The 25,837-nt window shown below is 41.9% G+C and overlaps 1 protein-coding gene across 15 annotated transcripts in view; it reads right to left on the bottom strand.

Annotated features, from left to right (window-relative positions):
• The window catches only part of Tiam1 (TIAM Rac1 associated GEF 1), a 357,705-nt gene that overhangs the window by 5,005 nt on the left and 326,863 nt on the right, over positions 1-25,837 (bottom strand). For all 15 annotated transcript variants that reach the window (XM_074072823.1, XM_074072826.1, XM_074072830.1 and 12 more), the window contains 11 exons: positions 25,270-25,449; positions 24,370-24,438; positions 23,963-24,088; positions 21,672-21,780; positions 17,506-17,685; positions 17,307-17,425; positions 9,753-9,861; positions 7,150-7,208; positions 6,545-6,647; positions 3,025-3,112; positions 914-1,086 (listed from right to left, as the gene is read on the bottom strand). In XM_074072823.1, the coding sequence (XP_073928924.1) occupies positions 914-1,086; positions 3,025-3,112; positions 6,545-6,647; positions 7,150-7,208; positions 9,753-9,861; positions 17,307-17,425; positions 17,506-17,685; positions 21,672-21,780; positions 23,963-24,088; positions 24,370-24,438; positions 25,270-25,449 (1,315 nt within the window). The remainder of the gene's footprint in view (positions 1-913; positions 1,087-3,024; positions 3,113-6,544; positions 6,648-7,149; positions 7,209-9,752; positions 9,862-17,306; positions 17,426-17,505; positions 17,686-21,671; positions 21,781-23,962; positions 24,089-24,369; positions 24,439-25,269; positions 25,450-25,837) is intronic.

Raw genomic sequence — 25,837 nt, 5'->3', positions numbered from 1 at the left:
AAACTTAAGATGCTTAAAGAATGTAACTAACAGCTCAGTCAAGCAAAGCTAAATCTACAAAAAAAAAAAAAAAGCACTGCCATTAACAGCTGTATCCATGCCTCTTCAACACACTTGAGAACCAGCAGAAAGGTAACTGGAACAAAGATTAGGAACCTGTTTGGCTAATGCAAAGGAAGCCTCTTTAACTGTAATCCTCCCTGCAAAATCCTGAGCTGCCTCCTAGGAAAGGAGTGATTAACATGTTAATATCATGATGTCAGCTAGTACCTCTGTGTTAGGAAGACAGCTCTCTTCCTAGATAGGTTCTCCTGTCATTTATACGGGTAGTACTGATCGTCTTTCCTCATTGCTCTGGAGTGATGAGATAAGTCCTGCTAGAATATTTACTCAGAACCACTTATGCTGTAGTTCCTCAGACTAAAAATAAAGTTGCAGGCACAAGGCGAGGGTCAAAATTAAAATGTGACTCTTCCACCAAGCCTGGGATCCTTACTGAGATCAACCAGTGCTCTGCTGTTCTCAGACAGGTGGGCTGTGACCTTGCTGACACATGACTCCTTGCTTTTTTTGCTAAATAGAGCTAGCTGTCTTGCAAAGCAGCACTCTCATTCTGCAAGCAGGCTAAGCCAGCCCCTCCAGAAAGAGGATGCCTTGACTTGCTCACTGGGCAAATGAGAGAAGGTCACCAGCACGAAGGAGGAGGGCAGCAAGGGCAGGCTGGAGGGAAGGCAAGAGGAGCAACAAAGGTGAATGCCAAGAGCCACTGGGAAAGAGGCGAGGACAGGGGACCTCACAACATAAACCCCCCAGGCCATAACAAACTCTTGCTCAGGAAGGAGGTCAATCTCACTGAAGTTCTAGAGTGGAGTGGGGGTCACAGGGATCTTGTACGTCTGGATGCCCACAGTACCTGCCCTGCTCATGGCTGGCCTGGCGCCTTTCAGAGCACATAATCTCTTGCCTCCAAAAGGGACATATTGCTGAGATGAGGGAAGGCTTTCAGTCTTAAGGAGCTGTCTTCTGTGCTTATCTCGCAAGATGGAGTGCACAGCCTTCAGGAAATCCTTCCGGCTTTCTGGAGAGCTAGGAAAAGAAGATTCATACATGTTAAACACTTAACCCAGAGCATCTTCCAATGTTACCAGGTGCAGCCAAACCACTATCCCCGATTGCCAAAGGTTAAAGATTGAGGCCACAACTTCAATTTTTATGCCCAGCTGCTTCCTCATAGCTGGCATAATGAATGTACGTTCCTTTCCCTGAATGCTAGATGATTCTATTTTGAGCCTATTTGGGGCAAAAGAAGCCCATTAATGAGTCGATCAATGGACAGAGGGTTTTTGCCAAATTCTGCTCTTGGCACTGAAAGCATGGGCTTACGTTCTGACATATTTTTAAGAAAAAATGAACCACAGATTCTTGTATCTCTCAGAGCACTCACAGACTGATATCCCAATGTACTCATTAGTTTACGCTAGCGTTGATCACCTTCTATTAAATATCAATATTTCAACAAGTATCAAGGCTATCCTATCAAAAACTGTAAAATCTTCCCAGTCGTAATTCTTACAGTGGAGAAAGTGCCTCCTAGATTAAGAGTTATTTGTTAAAGTTCTCGGCGTATTTTATTTTTAAATTATTTATCTATCTATCTATTCAATTATTGGGGGTTTTTTTTGAGACAGGGTCTCATTATGTACCTCAGGCTGGGCTTGAACTTATGATCCTCCTGCCTCAGCCCCCACAGTGCTGGGATTACAGGGATATACTATCAGGCTTCACTAAATTCCACCAGGTACTCCTTATAAAGAAGAAATATGGCATCTCCAGAGACAGCCTTGCTGATCTTCATGGATTGTATCAACAAAATCATAAGTGGATCACCCTAAATAGATGGCAAAGATGGTGCCTGAACACATGGAATATTTGCAAAAAGTTTTCCCTTCTACTCCTCACAGCTTCCTGGGGATCTGCACTTTGTTGATCCTGGTCACTCAACAGAGAGGTGGTGTAGTAACGTGAAACATGGGTTTTGAGATTAAACCCGCCTGAGTTTCAACCCAGTGTTCATTTTCTATAACACACTAGGCAAGGTAGTCTCTTGAGCCTTTGCAGCCCTCAGTCTACCTGAAGTAATGAATGTAAGGTGTCTGCATGTGGAAAGTGTGGGAAGTACACCTTGATATTACATAGTAATAACATTATAAAATATCACTAATAATCACAAATATTCTGTTTTTGTGAGAACCCATAGCATACTACTCCATTCTGTGTGAAGCAGTGAATAATTACTGAGTGTATCACTGAGTGCTTGTGACGAAATAAAGCACGATTAAATGTGGATCACATTTAAAGCCAAGTAGACTACTATCTGTTGGGACCATCTATCTTGACACTGCTAGGGGAAAATACAGAAAGAGAACTGGACACAGATTGAAGAAGACCTCAGATTCTCACAGAGGAAGTACAGAAGGAAGGAAGAAGGGGAAGGCAAAGAGGAAAAACAAGAATTAATGAGAAGTCCACATTAGAAGTTTAACATCCACTCAAGGTCTGCAGGTGCACAAGAGAGGCCAACCTCCTAGTGCAGAAGCTTCTCCAAATGGTCAGAAATGCTGGTAATGCCTTTGCACGCCACCCATCACTTCCCCATGGACATTTAATCTGCTATATCTCAGTGACGCTACAGTATAAACAACAGGCCAAACACCAAACCTGTAAGACAACCACTTTGTCTTATGTTCTACCAGAGGCAAATATGAGAAGAAAGCCCTCTGCAATGTCCACTACCTTTAAAAATTCCTACTTGCTTTGAAGATAGATGTTAAATTAACCAGGTTACTATCTATATTCTAATAAAACTAGTTTAGTTAATCCAATTACTGATATACAGGAAGTACTAACTTCTCAAGTGTACAAGAGAAAGAGAGTGTAGCGATGTACAGGCTGGTTTGTAGGGTGCAATGGAGCTCGAGGACAGTCCCTGGGCGTGGGACCTCCACCTCATGGAGCCGAGCTCACCTGCAGCACAGGTGGAAGACCCTCTCCGGCCTGCCTTCTGACTCTGATTTCACATGGACAATTTCACACACGGCATTTGCCTCTGCATCTAGGTAAATCAAAACAAGGACAAATTAGGACATATTTCATGCTTGGTATATAAGGAAATAGTGCAGAACAACCCAAGATCAAAGGTACTTCACTGCTGTCCTATTATCTAAAGACAAACACACTATGAGCTTAATATATGCTGAGGAAAAAAACAAGACACTTGAAAATCTCCAGTTGCAAAAATTTCCTTCCAGATTGTCTAACAGGCCCTTCAGTCAGTCATGCTGGCTGAGTAATGCACACTTTCAGCTGTGCAGCCTGCCTGGCTAAACTATTTCAACAGTTCCCAAGACTCCAATGCATCTTTTCATCAAGCCAGAGATATGAGTGGCAGTCCTACATCTGTTGGGGGAGCCTTCCCCTAAGTGGCAAGACCTACACCCTGGAAAGCCGCCTGCAAACCTAATGGGCTCCCTTCTCCCAGCCTTCCCACAGTGGCCACTATGAGTAGAGCAAAAACGGTATGCCAAGAAGGCACGGGACAGCTATATTTTAAAGTACAGTCGTCCTAGGAACTTGAGGGGCGGATGTTCTAAGACCCCACGGGATACCCATATTCAAGGATGTTCAAGCCCCTTACACAGAATGGCAAAGTATTTGCCCATAACCTGTGCACAATTTCTAATATACTTTATTTTTAGTTTGTATCTTTAGTGGTACTGGGATTTGAACTCAGACCCTTGCACTTGCTAGACAAGCACTCCACCACTGGAGCCACACCCAGGCCTTTTTGCTTTAGTTTATTTTTCAAATAGGGTCTTGCACTTTTGCCAGGGACCAGCCTTAGACCATAATCTTCCTACCTCCACCTCCTTTGTAGCTGGGGTTACAGTTATACTCCACCATACCCAGCTTGTTTTATTGATATAGGGTCTCACTGACTTTTTGCCCAGGCTGGCCTTGAATTGCAATTCTTCCATGTCTGCCTCCTGTGCTCCCATAGACTTTAAATTACCTCTAGATTACTGATAATACCTAATACAGTGTAAATGCTATGTAAGCAGTTGTTGAATTGTTTAGGGAATAATGAAAAGAAGTCTGTACATGTTCAACACAAATGCAATTTTTCCCCCAAATATTTTCTATCTGCAGTTGGTTGAATTCATGAATGCAGAGGGCCAACTGTAATTTCTAAGCTTTTTCATCTTGACAACAGTGTATTATGTTAAGTTATGAATAAAGTGTTTGTGAAAAGACAATTCACTGCAGACATCAGGCTTCCCACCGCAAGGTCTCGTTCTTACCCAAAGGTTCAAAATCCTGGTTACAAACCCTCATTGTGGCCCTATTATTTAATCCCAACTAGAACTATTTGCAGAAAATTTTATAAACCTTCCCAAACTAAGACAAAAGCTATAAATTCCACCTTCTGATTCTCAGATCCACTGGAGTGTACGTAATAATGAGGTATGTTTTGACTAGTCTTTATAATCCAATTAAAATACGTTTTTATCTTGAAGGTTTTTAATTTGATTTGAATGAAAAATAGAGGTCAAGAATGAAATGTCACATCACAAAGACAGCTTTGTTTTCAACATTTAAAATCTTTGCCTAGTCTTTAATGAAGGCAAAATCTCTGTCTAAGAAGCCTGCAGCTTGCTGTAGAAATGAAACTGTCCTGTTCACAAACCTGGCAAAAGGAAACATATGAACTAGATACTTTAGATTCTAAAGTAAGAATTAAAAATACAACACTAGTATTTAAGTGTCTAACCCTCAAAATGCTATTAGTGGTGTAGACTCATAATTTGTAGGTTCTGGCAATTTGACCTATAAGTCAATTTTGCAAATCAAATCATAAATAAAAATGCATTTTGGTTAAGTTACTGTGCTGGAAGCTTCAAGAGAAATCTTTTTAAGACAAATAATCATCCCATATGTATTTGACCTACATATATTTTGCATTTTTCCTCCCGCAAGGGACAATGGTGAAGGAAGATACATCTAGATTAAGTTGAGGAAATGACTGGAAATGTATCAAATATTACAAAAGACCTCTCCTCATATCTCTGGACTAGCTGGCTCATGAGGATTGAATCCAGTTTTTTTCCTTGCAGAGTTGACAAGTAGAAACAAGGAGAGCAGCAGAGTAGCAGGAAATAAAAACACACCACGGGTGTTGGAAGGCCACACCTGCTGTCCAGGTGGAATGAGGAACAGGCGTGGCCAACATCCCATAGGGTGTGCCCAGGAGAGCCATAGCTCTTGTCCAGAATTTGGCCTCAAATTAAGCCCAGGATGGGACCCCTGGGTCACAGAAATACTGCTTTTCTTAGTTAATACCCCACTGAAGTACATTTCTCATGTGCTTAAAACATCGTGTCATATTATCAGGTCTATTCCAATGACTCACTTCACAACTGTTCGGATGGATCACAGAAAAGAAGTGACATTTCAAAAGCCTTCAAACTTACACCAAAGACTTATGATGCATCAGGCAGACACGTGCATTCAATGGGCTTTCCACACTTTTGTAGCCATTGTGGGTTTCTTGGTTAAAGGCAAGTGAGTAATTTATATGGACTTTGTCTGATCGTGGTCATAAGGGTTCTTTCTAAAAGTAAAAGGCTCACTGCTACTTAGATGTTAGTCATTATAATACTATTTATAGCTATAACAGAATGTATATACAGAGAACAAAACATATACACCCACATTTATATATAATATACTTACATACATAACCAACAGAATGACAAGAATTCCTTGCAACAATTTTGCAGACATTACCTGCTTCCATTCACTCGCTCAGTTCGCTCATTCACTAATACTTAATAAATGGCTCGGTAAACAAGAGGCATGGAGACTGAGGGAAAGAGAGGCTGTAGTGACAGTACTCCTTCAAATCCAACCAGAGTAACTCCACCTTGCAGCTAGCTGCCACTGAGCTGTTCTATAAACCAGACGGTGACAAAATTAAGCCATCTTTCCCATGGTCAGATAGCGTTTGCTGAGAACAGCAGAATCCCTGACACGAACAAGGACCAGTGAATATATCAAGTAACTTCCCTAGAGTCTGGTTTTGTTTGTTCCTGATTTATCGGAGCCTGTGGTCACCTCTGCTGCACTCCAAGCCCAGATTTATCGATTCTGCTGGAGACTTAGAGTCATATAAAACAGGAGCTAGGTAGGCAGGGGGTGAGTGACCTGGTGATTTTCAGTGAAGGCAGCCATCTGTGGTCATCCACCACTCTGGAAAAAACTCCTAGGAAACTAATTTACTCATCAAGTTGGATATGTATGAGTCATTCTTTGGGCTTTAGAACCATCCCAGTTCAGAGGCAGACATTTCTTTTACGCTTCCCCAGGAATTCACTCAACATTAGTAAAGAAGGAAAAAAGAACGTAGGATAGTTACACCAAGACCGTAGATACAGAAAACAACCTCATACCACACACACACGTGAACTCAGCACATGCCAGCGTTTACCTGCACTCGCCAAAGCTCGAACCTGCAGAGCCTCAGTAGGGATCATGTGTCGAAACCGGAAGGGGTCCCACTCCTCGTAGATGGAAAGCCTGTGGGACCCTACCTGCAGGAGAGGAGGGGCCAGCTGTGTAAGAACAAGCACGTGTACTTGGGCCATCTCCCTCCATGTGTCACAGCACTAACAGCCTCTCACTCAGGAACCCCAGTGTGTGCCCAAAGGATTGTCAGCCTCGTGTCCTCATTTGTTCACTGAGCAGGAAGCTGGAAGCTGTGTGACAAGTATGCAGAGGATGTATACAGTTGATAACTAAATGCAGGTGAGAGAGAGACACAGGAAGATGAGAAAACAAGAACAGAGGCAACAGAGCTGGGGAAAAACCGTGTTGGGAAGGTCCTGGTCTATGGGCGTGAGAGCATTCTCAGGCTCTACCCGTGAGCCTACGGGAAGAACGCAGCATGGGCAGGTGACGTCTAGACTCCTTGGGAACGCTCGCAAAAGAGCCCAAAAAGACTCATGCTGACAAAGAGGTAGGAGGATGCACAGACAACTGAGAAGCCAACAGAAAGAGAAAATTTCAAACGACTAAATAAGTAAAAAGTCTTACAAGTTTCTTCTTCTGTTTGGAACCATCTTTATATACAAGGACCACAGCAGTTTTGAAGACTGGAAGAAAAAAAAAAAAGACATTTACATCACGAAATGCTTGGGGTTTCCCCTTAACCTTGATAACTGTGGTAATGACACTACACTAAGAGGAAGAGATTGCAGAGAACTGACTGCCACACGCCTTCCATTCACTCATCACATCTGTGAAAATCAAAAGCCCCCAGGACAAAATTTTCCAAATCCAAGCTAAATGGAGAAAGTCTGAATAAATGCAAACTTTCAGGTGAAATATAATATCTTAATTATACTACCCCAAGGTTAAAACTTAAGATATACCCGATCATCGAAAGTGAACTAAATTAAGTATCTGGGTAATAAAAATGTCTTTAATAATACAATTGTTAAGGTGATTTACATTTATGCAAATTAAACCAATCTTTCTCTGTCTCACATACACACACACATAACATAGTGCTCATAATTTAGTGTTTCATAATTTGTATTTTTTGAGCTAAAGAAATGAAACCTAGTTAACTTTTGTTTGAAATCACACCCAAACGTCAAAGCTGTCATTTTGAATGATCTTATTTATGGCTTGTAGTCATAGACATGGTCATTATGACTACAGTCAGCCTTTGTTCATAATCCCAATTTTAATTTTTCCTCTTTTTCTTCTGAATAATGATAAGCTTGCCTTTTATCAGAGTCTCATCCCATTACCCAAGCCCCCTACAGTGTTTGCCTGACGTCTGTGGGGTGCTCTGGGTTGGAGTACACAGCATACATTTACAGCTGGGACAGGTGTCCTGAGTTCACCTTCCTGTGAGTCAGCTACCCAACATCAGCCTCCCATAAACACCCCAGGAGGCAGAGAACAGAAGAGTCCTACCTGAGCCTATAGAACAAGTGGCATTCCATGTCCTAAACCTTACAACCTTCACCCCAGGGAAAATTTGGCTTCTGGGGCCAAATTCTAGCCTGCTTGCCTGCTCCACGTGTGTGGTACAGTCTAACACAGAAATCTTATCATCCTACTGCCTGTGATTGCTTTCAGCTCCACTGGCAAAGTGTATGGCCTTTAGGCCCTAAGATCTTAAAATTACTGTGTGGCCCTGATCAGGAAAAAGTTTGCCAACCCCACTGTTTCCCATTCAAATGACTTTCTTATTCTAAATCTGTTCACTTCTAACTGTTTAAAATCTATAAAATCTAGGGCTGAAGTCATGAAATATCCAAATGTTGAGCTCTGGAACTGGTAGCCTATAGCCCAATGTCAGAAACAAGTCGACAGTGTGGGCCATTTCCTTCAGTGTCCTGTGTCCCATAAATGACACAGTAAGAAGCATCAGCAGCCTAGCCCTCTCCAAGAAGAAATCACTATCACAAAACACAGTGGTGATGATAAAAAGAAGCAAGCCTCTTGCCCTACCCCCAACCCTGCAAGCACGCATCTCATCAAAACCAGCAGCTTGTTAAGACTCCCCAGTGCTGCCTTGTACGCCCAACTTAGTCACACTTTTTCTCAGCATACTTACACACTCTTTTGTTATTCTTAACAAAATGTCATCAACATCTATAGTGGCTCCTGGGAGATTTCAGGGCCATCACTAATTTCTTGATGAAGGCTAAGTGGATCTAAGCAGGAAGCCCACTAAATTTTTGTATTAACACTCTGATTTTAATATCACTAGGATGTGCTATTTGTGAATACTTTGTTCACATCATGGAGCGGAAGAGACAGTTCAGTTAAAGAAGCAGTAAGCAACCTCCACTCCTGCAACCCCAGAAATGGAATGTGGGGGTAACAGAATGCTAACACTACATTTCCTAGCCATGAATCTTTAGGGAAAGGAAAAAAAAAAATCTAGAAAACAAAACAAAACCCACAACACAAAACAGAAGCGAGGACACTTTGTGTACAGGAATGGTACTGCAATCTCACAAGCTGTATTTCCTGAATTATACACAACTTCTAGCATGTTTTTCTCCCTCAAAAAGCATATAAATACAACATAATCAAGGGATCACCAACTGTATCTACTTGAACTAGATTATGTCTACTTTCACAAGTATTAGTAAACAGTATTATACTATTTCACAAGTACTTCACAATGGTTAAGATGTTCCTAATTGAGTCATGCAGAATTTCAACACAAGTCCCACGGACAACCAACCCTCTAAATCCTGCCATTGCAGACAGCAATCAGAGCCAGAGAGGGAATACAAAACCGAGGATTTGGGATTTCAGAGACAGTTTTATCTTGATTTTTTTATTTTACTTTTTCTTGATTTTTTACTAACCCATTATTTTTAAAAGGTGCTTGGACCAGCAGCCAATTTTTTAAAAATTCTTTCCCTGCCTGTGTTCATACCTGGGGTAGACGGACCAGCCATGTCTACCTAATCCACTACATTGTACCTGTTTAACTTGAAGGTTTTTATTTCAAATTTGTGAGAGGGTGGTGGCCAGAACAGGAAGATCAATTCAGCAAATGTTGTCAGCTTTATTGTAATAAACCACGTCTTCAAAAAGACACATTCTTGTTTTGAAAAATAAGGCAGCTCTTTCCCCCTCCTTTAAACCCCTCTTCTGATACATACCGAAGGCTGCCAACTCTGGCTCTTTCTTCCACTTTCCCAGTGAGGCCGGCGGGTTTAGCCAGATGACATTGGTGTGCAAAAGCAGATCCCCCATGCTCAGATCTGCCACCTGCAAATCACAGATGTGGCAAAATTTATTGCAAGGTGTGATCCAGACTCAGGTTTTCATACAGCCTTAAAACCTGGCAAACTCATGTCAATTTTACATCAGGAAAATGTTGTTCTTAGGAACATGTGGTTAAGTATGTGAAAGAATGCCTAAGTTAAATAACTTGCTTTGACCATTCCACAATGTATCAAAACATCAAACTGTCACCTCCCACACTATAATTTACACAGCTCCAAGTTGGTCTCCAACTTACCATGGAGACCAACTCCATGGTAAATTTTCAACATCATGATGGGTTTATTGGGGAATTAAGTAAGTTTTTAACTCAGTCATTTCCAACTTGAGATGGATGGACTGAAACTAATCCCGTCGCAAATTGAAGAACCATTACAATTTTTACTTGTCAATGGAGTAATTTACTTTAAATGGGGTAATTAAAAATAAAGAGCACATAAAATGACAGATCACATTTTTAAAATACTACCAATTTGTCTGTGTCTCAATAAACTCCATCTCCACGTGAACCAAGAGGGTGCAGCTATCATAATATCTATTTTATTTTCCTAACACCAAATGCTAGCATCATTGTAGTGCACCAAGTTTAAGCTAGAGACAATGTGATAATGTTTTAATGAAAAAAATCCCTAATTCATGACATGTCTAAATTGAAATATGAATCCTTTATATTATCAAAGAAACACACAAGATCCACAAAAAAATCATGTTCAACTCTTCTCCTTATTCCATGTTTGTCTGCTACAACTTCAGGACTAAGATGGCAAAATTCACCCACAGTGCATCCGTCAAAACTGAGCAAATAATTAGAGCCATTTTACATTCAAATAGAGAAGAGTCCCCAAGGACATACTAATGCTGTCAATGACACAGATCCACTTCTGAAAACAAAGTCATTTCCATCCCTTTGGTCTTCCAGGAACCCACAGCATCAAATTATTTCTCCTTCTTCTAATTCATTTTAAAGAAAATTACACTTTGCTTTAGGGGAGGAAGAGAGAAACCAAAGGAGGAGTTGGAAGATTGTGCTACGGACATGTGTAGCATGTATACTCAGCTCCCCAGAGACCATGAAGTCAAGCCATGGCCCCACCGCTCAGCAGTCAGATGTTAAATGAGCTCAGAAAAACAAGCACTTCTCCTTATGGATCCACTCCTATTTGCACTTTCCATGTGGCTTGGATAACAGACATGCACATCTGTGCTCAGTTATTGGTTGAAATGGGGTCTTACTAACTTTTTTTTAGAGGGGTAGGCATCAATTGGCCTCAAATCATGATCCTCCTGATCTCTGCCTCCTGGGTAGCTAGGATTACAGGCATGAGCTACCACACCTGGCCTCAAGAAAGAAATTCTTTAAAACTAAGTTCAATAGTTTTAAATTGCATATTGGTCTAAATAATGTGATGAAATCTTGTACTATACCTCTCCATCCTATCCAGGAGGTGAGTCCTATTTGAGACATGGTATGCTGCCTGCCCATTCTGTAGCCATCTTGGTTATCAAGTTGACTATTAGGATATTGCAGTACTTGTGTTCAACTTACCACTTTTACTTAACAATGGCTCTAGAGTACAAGAGTAGTATGCTGGCAATTTGGATGTGTCAAAGAAAAACCCTACAGTGCTTTTTAATTGAAAAGGTGAAAGTTCTCAATAGATTTTTAAAAATTTACAGTAAGAACAATCTAGCCATGAAATTGTAAAGGAAAGAGAAATTCATTCTAGTTTGTCACACTTCAAACTGCAAGATGTTTCACCACTGTGTATAAAAACTCCTTAGTTAAGATGTAAAGGCATTAAATCCGAGTGTGTGTATGTAGAGGAAAATCCCTAATATATGCATTCCCCATGGCTAAGAAGGAACCACAGTAGCCAGGTCCAGCCTTTCTTACTGGAGTCATTGCACCACTTCCAAATCCATCAAAATCTAAGCTCCCCAGCCACTGGGGATTCGCTCAGCAGCACAAGCACAGGTGGGAAGATGAGCTGGACTCTTAACCTTGCCTCTGTGTAAACATGTCAGTGGACAGGACTTTAGGACAATCATACTCCAGGATCGGTCCCACGTGCAAATACAGCAAATCATTAAGATGCTCTTTCCCCAGTGTGTCTCCCAGGTGCACCTACCACAGGCCTGGCACTTCTCTTAGTCCAGAAAAATCAAACTCAATTCCCTCTTCCTTAAGGCAACATTCCAAACATTTGAAACCCTAAGGCTGAGTTTCTTCAGGACAATTGGCTCTCAGTTACTCTGCTGAATGTGATTGCTCTGTGTTTCTGGAGACAGGAGCAACATGGCAGCTTTCCATTTACACTCCCTTTGCAAGCCACTAAAAGAGGCCATGGTGCAGGCGATACAGCTCCGTCAATAACAGAACACAGAGATATCATTGCTCCCTTCATCAGATTTATAATACTTACTATACGATTAATAGTAACAACCAAGGCTAAAAAATTTAAGCAATCAAATGACTTTGCTTATAATAATATTAAATCACAGCTCAACCAAATCCCCAGGCTATCATCCACTAAGGAACGATCTAGTTCTCCACCACCTACTTCCCACCCCCAAATGGAAGAAGAGTAGTTACACACGTAGAATAAATTCTGTGGCACCCTTCTGAGCCATTGCTTAGGTGATCAGAAAACATGAAAAAATGCTCACCATCTCTAGCAATAAAGGAAATGCAAATTAAAACCACGCTAAGATTCCACCTCACCCCTGTTAGAATAGCCATCATCAGCAACACCACCAACAACAGGTGTTGGCGAGGATGCGGGCAAAAAGGAACCCTCTTACACTGTTGGTGGGAATGTAGACTAGTACAACCACTCTGGAAAAAAATTTGGAGGCTACTTAAAAAGCTGGACATCGATCTACCATTTGATCCAGCAATACCACTCTTGGGGATATACCCAAAAGACTGTTACTCCAGAGGCACCTGCACATCCATGTTTATTGCGGCACTATTCACAATAGCCAAGTTATGGAAACAGCCAAGATGCCCCAGCACTGACGAATGGATTAAGAAAATGTGGTATCTATACACAATGGAATTTTATGCAGCCATGAAGAAGAACGAAATGTTATCATTCGCTGGTAAATGGATGGAATTGGAGAACATCATTCTGAGTGAGGTTAGCCTGGCCCAAAAGACCAAAAATCATATGTTCTCCCTCATATGTGGACATTAGATCAAGGGCAAACACAACAAGGGGATTGGACTATGAGCACAGGATAAAAGCGAGAGCACACAAGGGAGGGGTGAGGATAGGTAAGACACCTAAAAAACTAGCTAGCATTTGTTCCCCTTAACGCAGAGAAACTAAAGCAGATACCTTAAAGCAACTGAGGCCAATAGGAAAAGGGGAACAGGAACTAGAGAAAAGGTGAGATCAAGAAGAATTAACCTAGAAGGTAACTCCCATGCACAGGAAATCAATGTGAGTCAATGCCCTGTATAGCTATCCTTATCTCAACCAGCAAAACCCCTTGTTCCTTCCTATTATTGCTTATACTCTCTCTACAACAAAATTAGAAATAAGGGCAAAATAGTTTCTGCTGGATATTGAGGGGGGGGAGAGGGAGGGGGCGGAGTGGGTGGTAAGGGAGGGGGTGTGGGCAGGGGGGAGAAATGAACCAAGCCTTGTATGCACATATGAATAATAAAAGAAAAATGAAAAAAAAAAGTGATTAAAGACTTCTGTGGCAGACCATCCAAACTCTACTACCACCTATAGAACTATGGATATGCATTTTCTGCCACGTGACTTTTCCTAGCACTTTCCAAACTGGGAAGAGCGTACATCTCTTGCCGGTAGGATTTTGGGTGTGATCATGTGACTTGAGCTGTGGACAGGCTATAACACATTTCTACACTTCCTCTTGAACGTCTACCATCCAGCTATGCAAAGGACCTGCCCAAGACAGTCATTATTGCTTCAGACTGGATCCTAGAAGGAAGAGACATGTAGCATGTCTGAGCTGTAGAATATAGTATGCTGCAACAGAAGGCAAAACGAAGCTACCTACACACTCATGTGTGAAATATACCAACTGTAGTGACCACTGAGATTTTGGTTGTTTGTTACACAGAAAAAATAGATACAGCCCCTGTGCAGCCAATTTCCCTTGATAAGTTTCCATGTGGCAAGCAGAATAAGGGTGTGTGGCTGCTCACTCTGGTCAACAGTCTCCCCCTTGGGTTTCTACTGCCTCTCTGAGTCTTTCTCCCAAACCCAAACAGTGGCTTCTGATGGGAGGCCTTTGCCTCAAGTAGCTTGAGGCCTTCTTCTAAGGGAAGATGCCCTCTTAGCTTCTTTTCCCTCCTACCTAGTCAAAAAGGATGCTCTAAGGGGTACAGCCAAGTTTCGAAGAGTTTCACATGGGGCAGGGCTAGGGATGGTGACTGAAGGCTCAGCTTCATTATAAAATATTTCCTTGTCAGCTTTGTTTTTTGTGAACATATTTTCTTTTAGAGATATCCCAAGACAAGTTGACTGATGAGAGGATTCAGGTACCCTGTGTCCCTAGAATGTTACATTTCAGTAGAACCTGCTGTTAGCAGCCGACAATGATAAATATTCCTATTCCTAACTGCTTACAAACTGTTCATGAATCCCTTCCAGGTTTTCATTGGATGCTGTCATTAAAAGGGAACTGTAAGGATCAGGAATAGCCTTTGTGAGAATCAGAATATAAAGTGTGACCTCCACAAACACCCGCCACAATGCTGCAGTGGTGGTGTGCACCTGTCAGTGATCCTGACATGGACCACATATTTCCCAGGACTCTTTCCGGGGTTTTATTCTTGTGGAGTCAAGGCCCATTGCATTCTTTCCAGTATGAAGAGCATTTTTTCTCTACGGACACCAACAGGGCCTTTAATTTTGCTCCTTGACTAATCAATGACCTTTGACCATCTGGTTTACAGGGGCCTCCTTCCTCCTGTTCATCTTATCCTCCTCACACAGTCTTTTGTTGCTCTCTTTTGAAATCTCCTGTGAGCCTTAATTTCTCTACTTTGGACCTTCAGATACCTACATATGCTTTTACCACTCTTTGATACTGCCATCTAATCAAGGTTCCGACGTCTATCTTTTGCGTATCTCTATTTATAATCTCAGTTCACTAGGAAATGCTTCGTGTAGCACCAGCTCTCTTTGTCCCATACTGGACAGATTTCTTACTTGATTGACTAAGTTTCTTTTCAAAGGCCTGCCAGTTTCAGCTAAGCCACATTCGCTTAAGGAACAGTCTCTGACTTCTAAACATACTCATCTTTGTTTTGCTCCATTCTTTGTAGCACAACCTATATCACCTACTCTTCATCAACATGGTCATTTGTTCCTAAGATCATTAAAACCCAAAATTCATTTGACACATAATGGAAATACAACAAAATATCATGAAAATGTTTATTTCCATGACCCAGTAAAATCTGCTTCTGTCGGAATGTAAAAACAAACTAACAAAAAACCTCCTAAAATACAGCGAAGGGAAGTCTTATAATGAAAAGGTCAAAATATTATCCAAAGGGGTCAATAAATGAAGAGAAGAGAATGGTCTAACAATAGGAATTAGGTAAATCACTGTTTATCCACACGATGAATATACTACGCAAAAACTTAAAACATGGGAAAAATATATTAAATTACTTACAAAATGTAACTATTTAAGTGCATATATTTTTGGTAATTTTTCTAAATGAAAATAAATACTAAATCATTAGAAGTGGTGTGTTCTGTGTTTTGCCCTTTTCCTTAATAAGGACTTTTTTCTTATTGTAAATGTATTGTTACAAGAGAGTGAAAACTAATTCCAGGGCAATGGCACCCATCTTTTCTGAACTCTGAAAGATTAAATGGATCTGCCAAGTAGGTTGAGAACATTTTCATGTTCTGTTTGTAGCGTTACAAAGAAAAGAACCTCTATGTCAGTTGAAAACTTCAGTGTACCTTCCTGGGCTCTCAATTCTAACCTTACACCTGTCTTTGACACCTTTGCAACTCTCTATAAGGTGAAGGTAACGGATATGCAAATCCTGTCCAGTCTGACAGGAGCCTCAAAGATTTCCTCCAGCTGTGAAAAACCCAGTTTGTCTCCATCTGCGATTCATCTTCGCATTTCTTTACTGCAGACATAAATCTATGTGCTTCTGACTTTTCCATGAACTCTAAAAACATTTGCCCGGGTACTTTCTATCTTAGAAGTAAAAAAAAAAATTCCTTCACATGTCCATTTTTTACATCTCTGTGAGATATTATGATTTTTACCTCTTCTTGGATATTATCTCTTAACAGATGAAAATTTGTTCACTGAGGACAGAAAAATGAACCTGGTAATGACCCTTTCCCCTGAAGGTAAGGTGTCTTCTCTGGTTGAGACTAGACACCAAACTTCACCTCTTTTTCCTTCCTTTACTCCTCCTAACCACGGCAGGGAGCTTCCTCATGGCTCCTCCCTCTTTGCTTTCTTTCCCCCTTTGATGTGGAATGCAAGACTGAGCACAGTGCTCCAGCTGAACCTCGTGTACCGACAGTGAGGAATAACAATCAGCACCATCAGCATTTTTTTCATGTATTGAAAAATGACTCTTCAATGACTTGGGCACAACTGTCATTTCACTCTAAGTCCTTCTCTGGTGTATCTGCTCCTGTCACTGCTTCTACTAAGTAGGTTTCCCAGAAGACTGAAAACAAGAATGATTCAAACTCACTGGAAACTTCTATTCATTTAACAAACATTTACCTAGCAGCTACTGCATGTTAGATATTATTCTAATCTCCGGAGATATAGTTTCAGCTTTTAATGGAACTCACAGAACAGCCCAGATGGTGGGAATGGCACAAAATAAAACCAAAGATCCCAAAACTGAAGAGCGAAGCATCAGAAAAATGATTCCTATATTAAGAAACAGTCCAAGGTTGGGTATACTGGTACATGCCTGTAATCCTAGCTACTCAGGAGGTAGGGAAAGGAGGATCCAGGTTTGAGGCCAGCCCCAGGCAAAAAGTTAGTGAAACCCCCTCTGAAAAAACAAGCAGGACAAAATGATGGTACACAGATAGTCAGGAGGCAGAGGTAGGAGAATCAAGGACCAAGGTCAGTTTGAGTAAAAGCACAAGACCCTATCATAAACAGGAAAAAAAAAAAAACCTAAAGCGAAAAGAGTTGGGGGTGTGGCTCAAGTGTTCCTAGCAAGCTCAAGGTTCTGAGCTCAATCTCCAGTACTGCCAAAAAGAAAAAGTAAACAGTACAAGTAAGGATGAAAATTCATGTTGTCACCTTGGATACAGGACAAAAGTCCCACCAATGAAAGCAGTAGCCTAACTATTGTCCTTCTAAATGACACCTTATTAAAAGAGAAACCACGAACCCCAATCCAGCCTGGTCAGCAGGTGGCCTGAGGAGAAGGGGTTCCTTACCTCTTTCTTCTCACCGGTCTGCTCAGCAATCAGCTGGTCAAAGACAGCCCCAAATTCTTCGTGAATTTTCTGCATCTCGTTGATATGACTGGCAACCTTGTTCATTGTCTTGATGGCCACTAGAACACAGGTGGTGCAAGAGGAGGCGGTCAGAGGCCCTCCCCAGGACAGGAGCCCAGGACGCTTGGGCGGTACTCACCATCCAGGTGGTAGTGCTCCTCGCTCTCTGCATCGGTCAGGGCAAACAGCTCCTTGAGCAGAAGTGGATACTTGAGGACCCTCTGGATAGGCTTGATGAGGTAAGACTCCAGAGTGAATGAGTGCTGCTGCCGCGGATTCTGGGCGTCCAAGAATGCCTTGAAGGCTGTGTCAGTCTTGGCTGCAAGGGTTGAAACAAGCTGTCAGGCTGAGAAGGCACAGTGGCCTCCTTCTCACCAGATTACTCATTTCTTCTAATTCCAAGGTCCCTTTTTAGAGGACTGTGCACAGAGTGGGCTACAGGAAGAGGTGGGAGGCTCAGCTCAGACACAACTGGACAGGACAGATGTGCTGGTTTAGTGCGGACACTGATGGGGTAAAGGATAATAGATCTTGCAAATTCTAGACACCCAGATGCTCAAGGGCATTGCTTATCCTCCTCCTATTAAATATGTCTTTTTATTCCAATTTTTGACATTTGGGCCCTTACTGACCCTGGGGAGACTACTACACCCAGGACTAATTAATTACAAAGGTAATAAAGGATTTGTCTATAAGCATCAAGTCAGAGTCCCCATGCACTGCCACAAGGCTCTGACATCATCAGGCCCCTGTCCTCATCAACTCAGCCTAGTACCACACAGCTCAGCACCTGCCACCTCCCAGAGAGCACTGAAATTACTGAAGCTAGAAATGCTAAGTCTGCTTCCCAGCCTCACCCGTCCCTCCCCACTGAAACCACAGTGCTCTCCCTCCTCCATCTCCTGACCAGCCCTGGTGCTTCCCCATGTGGCCCTGCCTGGCAGGTGCTCCTCCCCCGGGGACCTGTGATAACAGGCTAGAGCAGTCATCTCCTGATCTGTGGCCTCACCACACCTGAGTGATCACAAAACGTATCTTCAACACTCTCGCCCTGGCTTTCCTAAGCTTTCAAGCATTTTGCTGCTGACAGAACTTCTTTGTACAAAGGCAGGGACACAGCAGCAGCAGCAGCATCTCCATGCAATGCTGGTTAAGTGGAGAGAGGCTGGAACTCCCACAGTAATGGGATCAATGTCAGCTCAGCACTACCAGCTATTAGTGTCTGAGCATGGGGATCTGACCCTGGGAGCTCCGGCAGCACTGCTCTCCCCAACCTTACTTTCACCACTGTCCCAGTTGGGCTGACAAGCAGCTCCGGGAAGCTGTGGGGCCCCAAACAAGCAGGGGGGAACCTTCCAGTGCAAGATAGGAAAATGGCCAATGTCTTGGTGCAAAATAATGTTGGAGGGAAGGCAACAGGGAAAGAGGGAGAGAGAACATATGCAAGTGACTGAACAGTGGGCACATGGAGTGTCCAGGCTGGTGAAAATATCACAGTGCAGAGAGGTGGTGCACTCGAGCAGGCATGGAAGCTTTGGCCCCTGCACACTATCTTGGCCTAGGTTCCTCTTCAGTTTGGCTATGTCTGGGTTGTATCCTTTACAATAAATCAGTGAACATAGGCTGGTGGCATAATTCAAGTGCACTTGCTGGCAAGTGCAAGGCCTTGAGTTCAATTCCCAGTACCACAACAAACAAACAAAACAACCAGTGAACAAACCCAGTCAACATCTGGACATACTCATTCTTCACTTTCAGAATCTATGTGTTCACTTATGACTTTGCCCTCAGAAATTATACAGACACTCCAAGGACTCAGCAACTGGCATGCCAGAGGAGCTCGGCTAGCTCTTAAATAAATGAGTAATAATACAATAGGCGCACATTAAAAATATATAGCCGGGCTCCGGTGGCTCATGCCTGTAATCCTAGTTACTCAGGAGACAGAGATCAGGGGGATCGAGGTTCAAAGCCAGCCCGGGCAAATAATTCTGAGAGACCCTATCTCGACAATACCCTCACAAAAAAGGGCTGATGGGGTGGCTCAAGGTGTAGGACCTGAGTTCAAATCCCAGTACTGCAAATATATATATATGTATATATATATACATATCTCTCTATATACACACACATATATGTATGTGTATATGTGTATATATGTATTTAACACGCACACTCATTCCCAAGGGTTAGAAGTGTGAGCTAAGACCAAAGCTATCATAAAACAGCATCAAGAAATTGTGAAAGGAGGGGGTTGGTGGAGTGGCTCAACTGGTAAAGAGCCTGCCTAGCAAGCATGAGGCCCTGAGTTCAAACCTCAGTAGCAGAAAAAAAAAATTATAAAGGGATTCTTCCAACTTTACACAATTCAGAAAATCAGCAATCACAGGGGAAGACCACACAGGCCATATTTACTCAACCCTTTTAAGTCTTATGAAGAGGAATCAGACTCTACCAGTTCAGCTATCTTAGCTCCTATTTCAAAGAAATCCCTACCAAGAAAGGACAAGTGACCTACTGGCCTATGAGCCAGGGAAGCTGGGCCAGTCCAGAGCTGATGCATGAGGAAGCTGTTGCTTGGACAGAACCCCCCCCACATGCCCCACAGTTCTCAAGTCCAAAAACATGGCCGGGGTTCTCTAATCCATGAGGTATATTTCATATTGGAGGAGGGGTGGGGCTTCACAGTGGTTGGTGAGGTACCAACCCAGCTGTGAGTCTGTTAAGAACCACAGATGTGTACTTGGTTCCCAAAGAGTTCTTTTCTTTCTCTTGGCTCATTTGGCAGTTAGGAAAAGTAGGTCATGGATACTGTTTTAAGGTTTTGAATGATTGTATAATATTTTCCAGGTGCAAAAAATAATGTTATTAAATTAAGAAAAATCCATGGGGCAGACTTAATCTAATTAAGTGATTATAAAAGCTCTAATTACTTAAAGGAATGTAATAGATGCGTAACTTCACTGTAGAACAAAGTACTCTAAGCTGGTTACTTTAATAATCTAATAACAATTAGCAATCAATAAAGAATTTAAAAGAAACACACAGACACATACAGCATTTGTCAAAACATGGTTAAGATTAGGCAGCATGAGAAGGGGTTCCTAGTCCCCTGCTGCACAGACTAACACCACCATCATGTCTGTCATTATCTGGGGCAGGCTATTTATCAGCCAGAGTACATGAATAGTTCTTATAATACATTTTAAATTAAGTCAGTCTAGTTTTCTTTGGTAGCAACTTAAAATACAACACATGGAAATTATTTACATATCCAGGCACTTGATCAGTAGATGTTTATTTGGGAACCACAATGAAACATTTAAGAACAGCAGGCTGACTTCCAGACATTCTTGTAATGAAACCTTCTGTTGATTATACTGTATACCAAGGAGGCATTTATTTAATAATTTTTTTGGGGGGGTGTGAATCTTTATTTCTATTAATGGATAATACACGTGTATTACATTGACTTATGAAAACCTTTTGATTCAATATTAGTGAATGTTTCATTTTTTTTGTCACAGGGTCTTGCTACATAGCCCAGGCTGGCCTCAAACTTGCAATCCTCTAGTTAACCAACCTCTTCCTATTCCCTATACCACCTACCCTTCTCAGCCCCTGTTAACTGTACTTATATTTTTAAAAATTTCTATGAGATCAACTTTTTACCTATCACCAACCATCACATGCTGAATGAACTAGGTGAAACATAACTGTTAGAGACCCTCGGAATGTCACATCTTCTCAGAACACTTAAGAAAGGTATCTGGGCTGAGGACATAAGTCAGTACTAGAGTGCTTGCCTCACAGGGGCAAAACAGAAGGGAGAAAGGGAAGGAGGGAGGGAGGGAAAAATAATCTTGACAATATGAAAACTCTGATTCATTCTGTGCAAAAATAACTATCATCTAGAGCAATTTTCATGAATAGCTCAAACGACTTTAGCAGTGCTATCAGTAACTGTTATCACACACTTAGGGACAAAAATAGGCAAAGGAAAGATCAAATTTCACACAAAAAAATATGAAGTGTGGTAGGTTAGAATAGAAATTAATGAAAAACAAACACAGCAGTGATTTTTAAACTATCTATGTCTGTATTTATTTTTGTTTAAGGACCTTTATTATTTTATTAATACTTCCACAATTTATTATAATACCTAGCAAAGGATTTAAGTGGCTGTTTTTCTTTAATTAAGTAACTCTTAGATTTCTGTCTAAAAGCCACCAATCACAGTTAGCCATAAAAATGTGAATTGGTAAGGGACACTCCTGCCTGCCATCCAATCCTCAGAGGTCTTACCCTTCACCAGGACCTTGGGGACCTTTGTGTGGCTGGCGCAGAAGGCACTGTAGAGCTTGAAGCGGTCGGCATAGTACAGAAAGGATCCTCCCAGAGAGAAGAGCACTTTCTGGAATTAACAAGAAAAAGCACAGTTGGTTCACGTCACTCCTTGTTTGGACACCTTGGCAGGAGAAAGCAGGGAGCTCACATCTGCTTGACCTTCCTCAACAATCAGCATCACCCACGCCTGTCACAACCAATATCCCAAAATTGACCACGAGAAAGTATGTAGGTTTAAAATTGTGTGCAGTACACATTGGATTTTGTCTTCTCAGAGTTTACAGTGGATATGTCCCTGGCTTTCCAGGTTTGTGTCTTTGAATGACCTATCTGGGATGTTTTAAATGATGAAATTAAAAATATATTCTGGAAAAGTCAGCAATCTCCTGAATTCTCTCACGAGCTCCTGTTAGGAGGCAGAAGTGACAAACCAAATGAAGATAGGAAAGGCTGATGCCTCCAAAATGGAAAACACATCTCCCTGATCACTACCCCCACCCTCTCCAAATCCACTCTGTCCTCTAGCAGGGAGAAGGCAAAAGCATAAGGAATGCTACAGCAAGACATGTGTTTAGCTACAGAAATTAGGCCTGTACACCTGCCCCCAAAGGATCAAACCCGGCCTTCCCTATTGAGACATGGAAACGCCTGATATGGGATACTTTTATTTCACACATTTTTATATGAATGAATAAATGAATGAGCCTCAGAAAAAACAGCCTCCGCAGTTTCACACTGATCTTGCTCAGAGACAGGCTTTGTTTATTTAGGCTTAGAATTAAAAGTTAGGTGCCATGCAAAGAATTAAGCTCCCAAACATGTAATTTATGTAATAAATCGTGCAGAGAAAGTTTTCATAGTCTACTAACAAAAACAACAAAACTGTTTTAGGCCACACATAATTGGCACAATTGGGAGAGACCTAAATTTTCTTCCTCCATGTTTACCTTTTCCTCCTTTACTTTTCAGCCCCCCTACTTGAAGGTATCGAAGGACACATCTGACTCTTTGAGGTGTCATTTGCCTTTGCCCTGGATCGCGAGTTAAACAAGAAGAGCTGTGGAAAGCCACATCTTTCATCCACACTAAAGCCATTCATTTGTTGAACTTAATATTAACTAGGCACTTAAGATAACCACAGATTACAGTATCTACTTATTCTTCTGCCTTAAAAATTGATCTCAGGGCACCCAGTGCACACAAAAGGAAGACATTTACACATTAAGCCCACATTTGCCCAGTGATGCTCTTCTGTGGGAGTTCAGAAGGCCTATCTAAGGCTGATGTACATTGCAAATTCCCAAGAGGAAATTCCACCTAACTTAGAGGAACATATTTGTAGTAAGAGGAAGCAGAGCATGGCTGTCTGTGCATAGGAGGTTGTAAGAGGCAGGGGAGAGAAATCTTCCAGGGGCAGGAAGACACCTTTAGGAGTGGTGAGTATGTTCACTGTCCTGAGTATACTGATGGCTTCCCAGGTGTGTGTATAGCTTATCAGACTGAACACTTTAAATACATGCAGTGCACTGCTCAATTAATGTCTTTGAAAAGTATACAAGGGTGACATGAAAGCCAATACATGCATCACTGAGTTTTGTCGACTGGAGGTTCAGACCAGGAAATCTCTGCAATAAAGGAAAGTCAGCCAAGGGAGGGGAAATAAACCGAGAGCCTCCTTCCTAAGACACCTAGTCATACATCCTCATTAAGGCTGCAAGGGACACTGTGTGCTAGAAGATTGCCTTCCTCCTGGATAATGATAAGCACTTCCAGAACAGGATAAATTAATTTGTTTACTGGAAGACCAGAGGTGCTATTTTAATTTGTTAATAGGCAATAAATTAAAGGCCTCCTCATAAATGAAAGGTCATGGCTGGCATATCTTCAAAAGTCAGCCAGGGCTGGTGGAGTGGCTCAAGTGGTGTAGCGGCTGACGAGCAAGCTTGAGGCACAGAATTCTAACCCTAGTATTGTTAGGGGTGGGGAGAAAAGAAAAGAAAAGCCAAAGCCATGAACCAGTTTAGCATGAGTGGATGCCATTGGTTTTTCCCTTAGCCAGACAAGCAAGAAAACTGGGTTCCCCACAGACTCCTGTTAGGAACTGCTTCTACCAGTGCAGTGAAGACTTCAACATCACCAACACAACTTACCAAAGAGCACATAAAGCCCTCCGGGCTTCCTCTTGTCCCACAGGACAACCCATCTATGACATGGAGAGGTGACGTTCAGCAACTTGAGGACAGGCTTACCTTAAATTGGTCGACTTTCTCAAGCTTTTCCAAGTCAGGAACCAGTCTCACTCCATCTTCTAGAGTTTTAAGGAATTCTACTTGAAACTCTACCATTTCGGTTAAATTTCCAAAGAGCACATCAAGCTGAAAAATGCAAAAACTTAATCCATCCCATTTTTCATGAGTATTCAGAAACTATTTGTATCTGATCATAGGATTTTTCTATCAGTACTGATCAACTAGGATAATGACATCACATCTCTCCAAGTGTGGGCAAAGTTTAGCAGACAACACTCGACCTGCTTATTACAACCAGATGAGTTCAAAATGCCTTCAGTATTATACACGGTCCCTATTCCTCCCTCCTTACCCGTAGGTCAAACTGTAGTACACCCCTCACCAAGTTAGGACAATTTCCATCATACCTCATCTTGGGTGAGAAAAGTCTCCTTTTGAAGAGGTTTCAGGTATCTCTCCATGAGACAGTTTAAGTCCTAAAAGTTAAAAGAATACCTCATTAGCAAGCTTAAAAATCCAGAAAGATTCTAATGGGGAAAAGTAGATCATGCTGTATGCTCCAAATAGTAACAAGACAGTGATTACAGTCCATGAACACAGGACAAAGCCAACCTCTTGTGCAAATATCTGACTCTGCAGGCCTTGGGGTCTTTGCTGTAACCCTAGAACACATATTGCACCCGAACAGCAGGCCTAGATGCTCTGAACAGGAATGAGTATGGCTGTGTTCCAATAAAACTTTATTTGTAAAAACAGCAGCAGGCTGGATTTGGTGTTAAGGGCCACAATTTGCTAACCTCTGATTTGGATTAAAATGTAGATAATTAAAAACAGATCACCCTGCTTTCACTTGGGGAATGCAACTAAACATCAGAACAAGTGATAACACAGAGAAAACACCCTGACACCCTTCTACCTAGACTCAAGTTACATTATAAAGACAATGACCTTAAGTTTTTTAAAAAACTAAATTCAGTTTTAGCATTACCTTTATAATATATTTAGCCAGGCCAGAAGGACCACTTAATATTCATCAATTAATTACATATATATCAATACTCATTAATATAAACATTAATTCATATATATATACCAATTAATTCTTATTGTTATAAGAATTGTCATGCTTCCTTAACATTCATAAGGAGACCTTCACATTCCATGAGAGACGCTGACACTCTAATTCTCACAACTTGACCTTGTGTCAGTCAAAAGCAGCACAGACAGCAGCTGCACTCTTTGAAGAAGAGGAGGGTAGGGAGATAGGCCCAGCAGGAATGGGAAGTAGGAGGAAGGGCAGGACATACTTTCACATAGGTGCGCTCTGTCTCCAGCAGCTCACAGATGACCTTGCGCAGCTTATCAGCATCCGACAGCTGTCTCATGGTGGCCAGCTGAGGCCCTGTGGCGTCCTGAGGAGATGGGCTCATATCTGAAGGGTTCATCTCGTGCAAACTTCGGCAAAATGCAGCCACCTGCTCTGTGCTCTTTGGGCACAGTGGATAAGGCAGATGTAGTCAGCCCTCACTAGAGACTCACCTGGCACCTGGCCCGCATTTTTCTGGTTAATGAACTGTCACATATGAATGATATCTTGTGTTCCCCAAACTGCTGCACACACAGGACAGCTCACTGAATGCAAAAGACACCTAGCAACAAGTGCTAATATATGTGCTTGCTTACCTCATGGCATGCACTGGTCTGGTGCACTTAATCTTCCCACATGGGAAGCAAGGGCTATGATGAAACCCATTGAACAGGTAGGACAAACAAGGCTCAGAGAGTTTAAGTAACTTGACCACCAAGACCAGCCAGTAAGTAGCAGATCTCGGATGTGAACCAGACAGTCTGGTTTCAAATGCTATGATTTTTTCT

This window comes from Castor canadensis, chromosome 5 (assembly GCF_047511655.1).
Source record: "Castor canadensis chromosome 5, mCasCan1.hap1v2, whole genome shotgun sequence".
In the NCBI taxonomy this organism is placed as follows: domain Eukaryota; kingdom Metazoa; phylum Chordata; class Mammalia; order Rodentia; family Castoridae; genus Castor; species Castor canadensis.
Note: the sequence above shows the minus strand (reverse complement) of the source record. Positions and strands in the feature narration are given on the sequence as shown.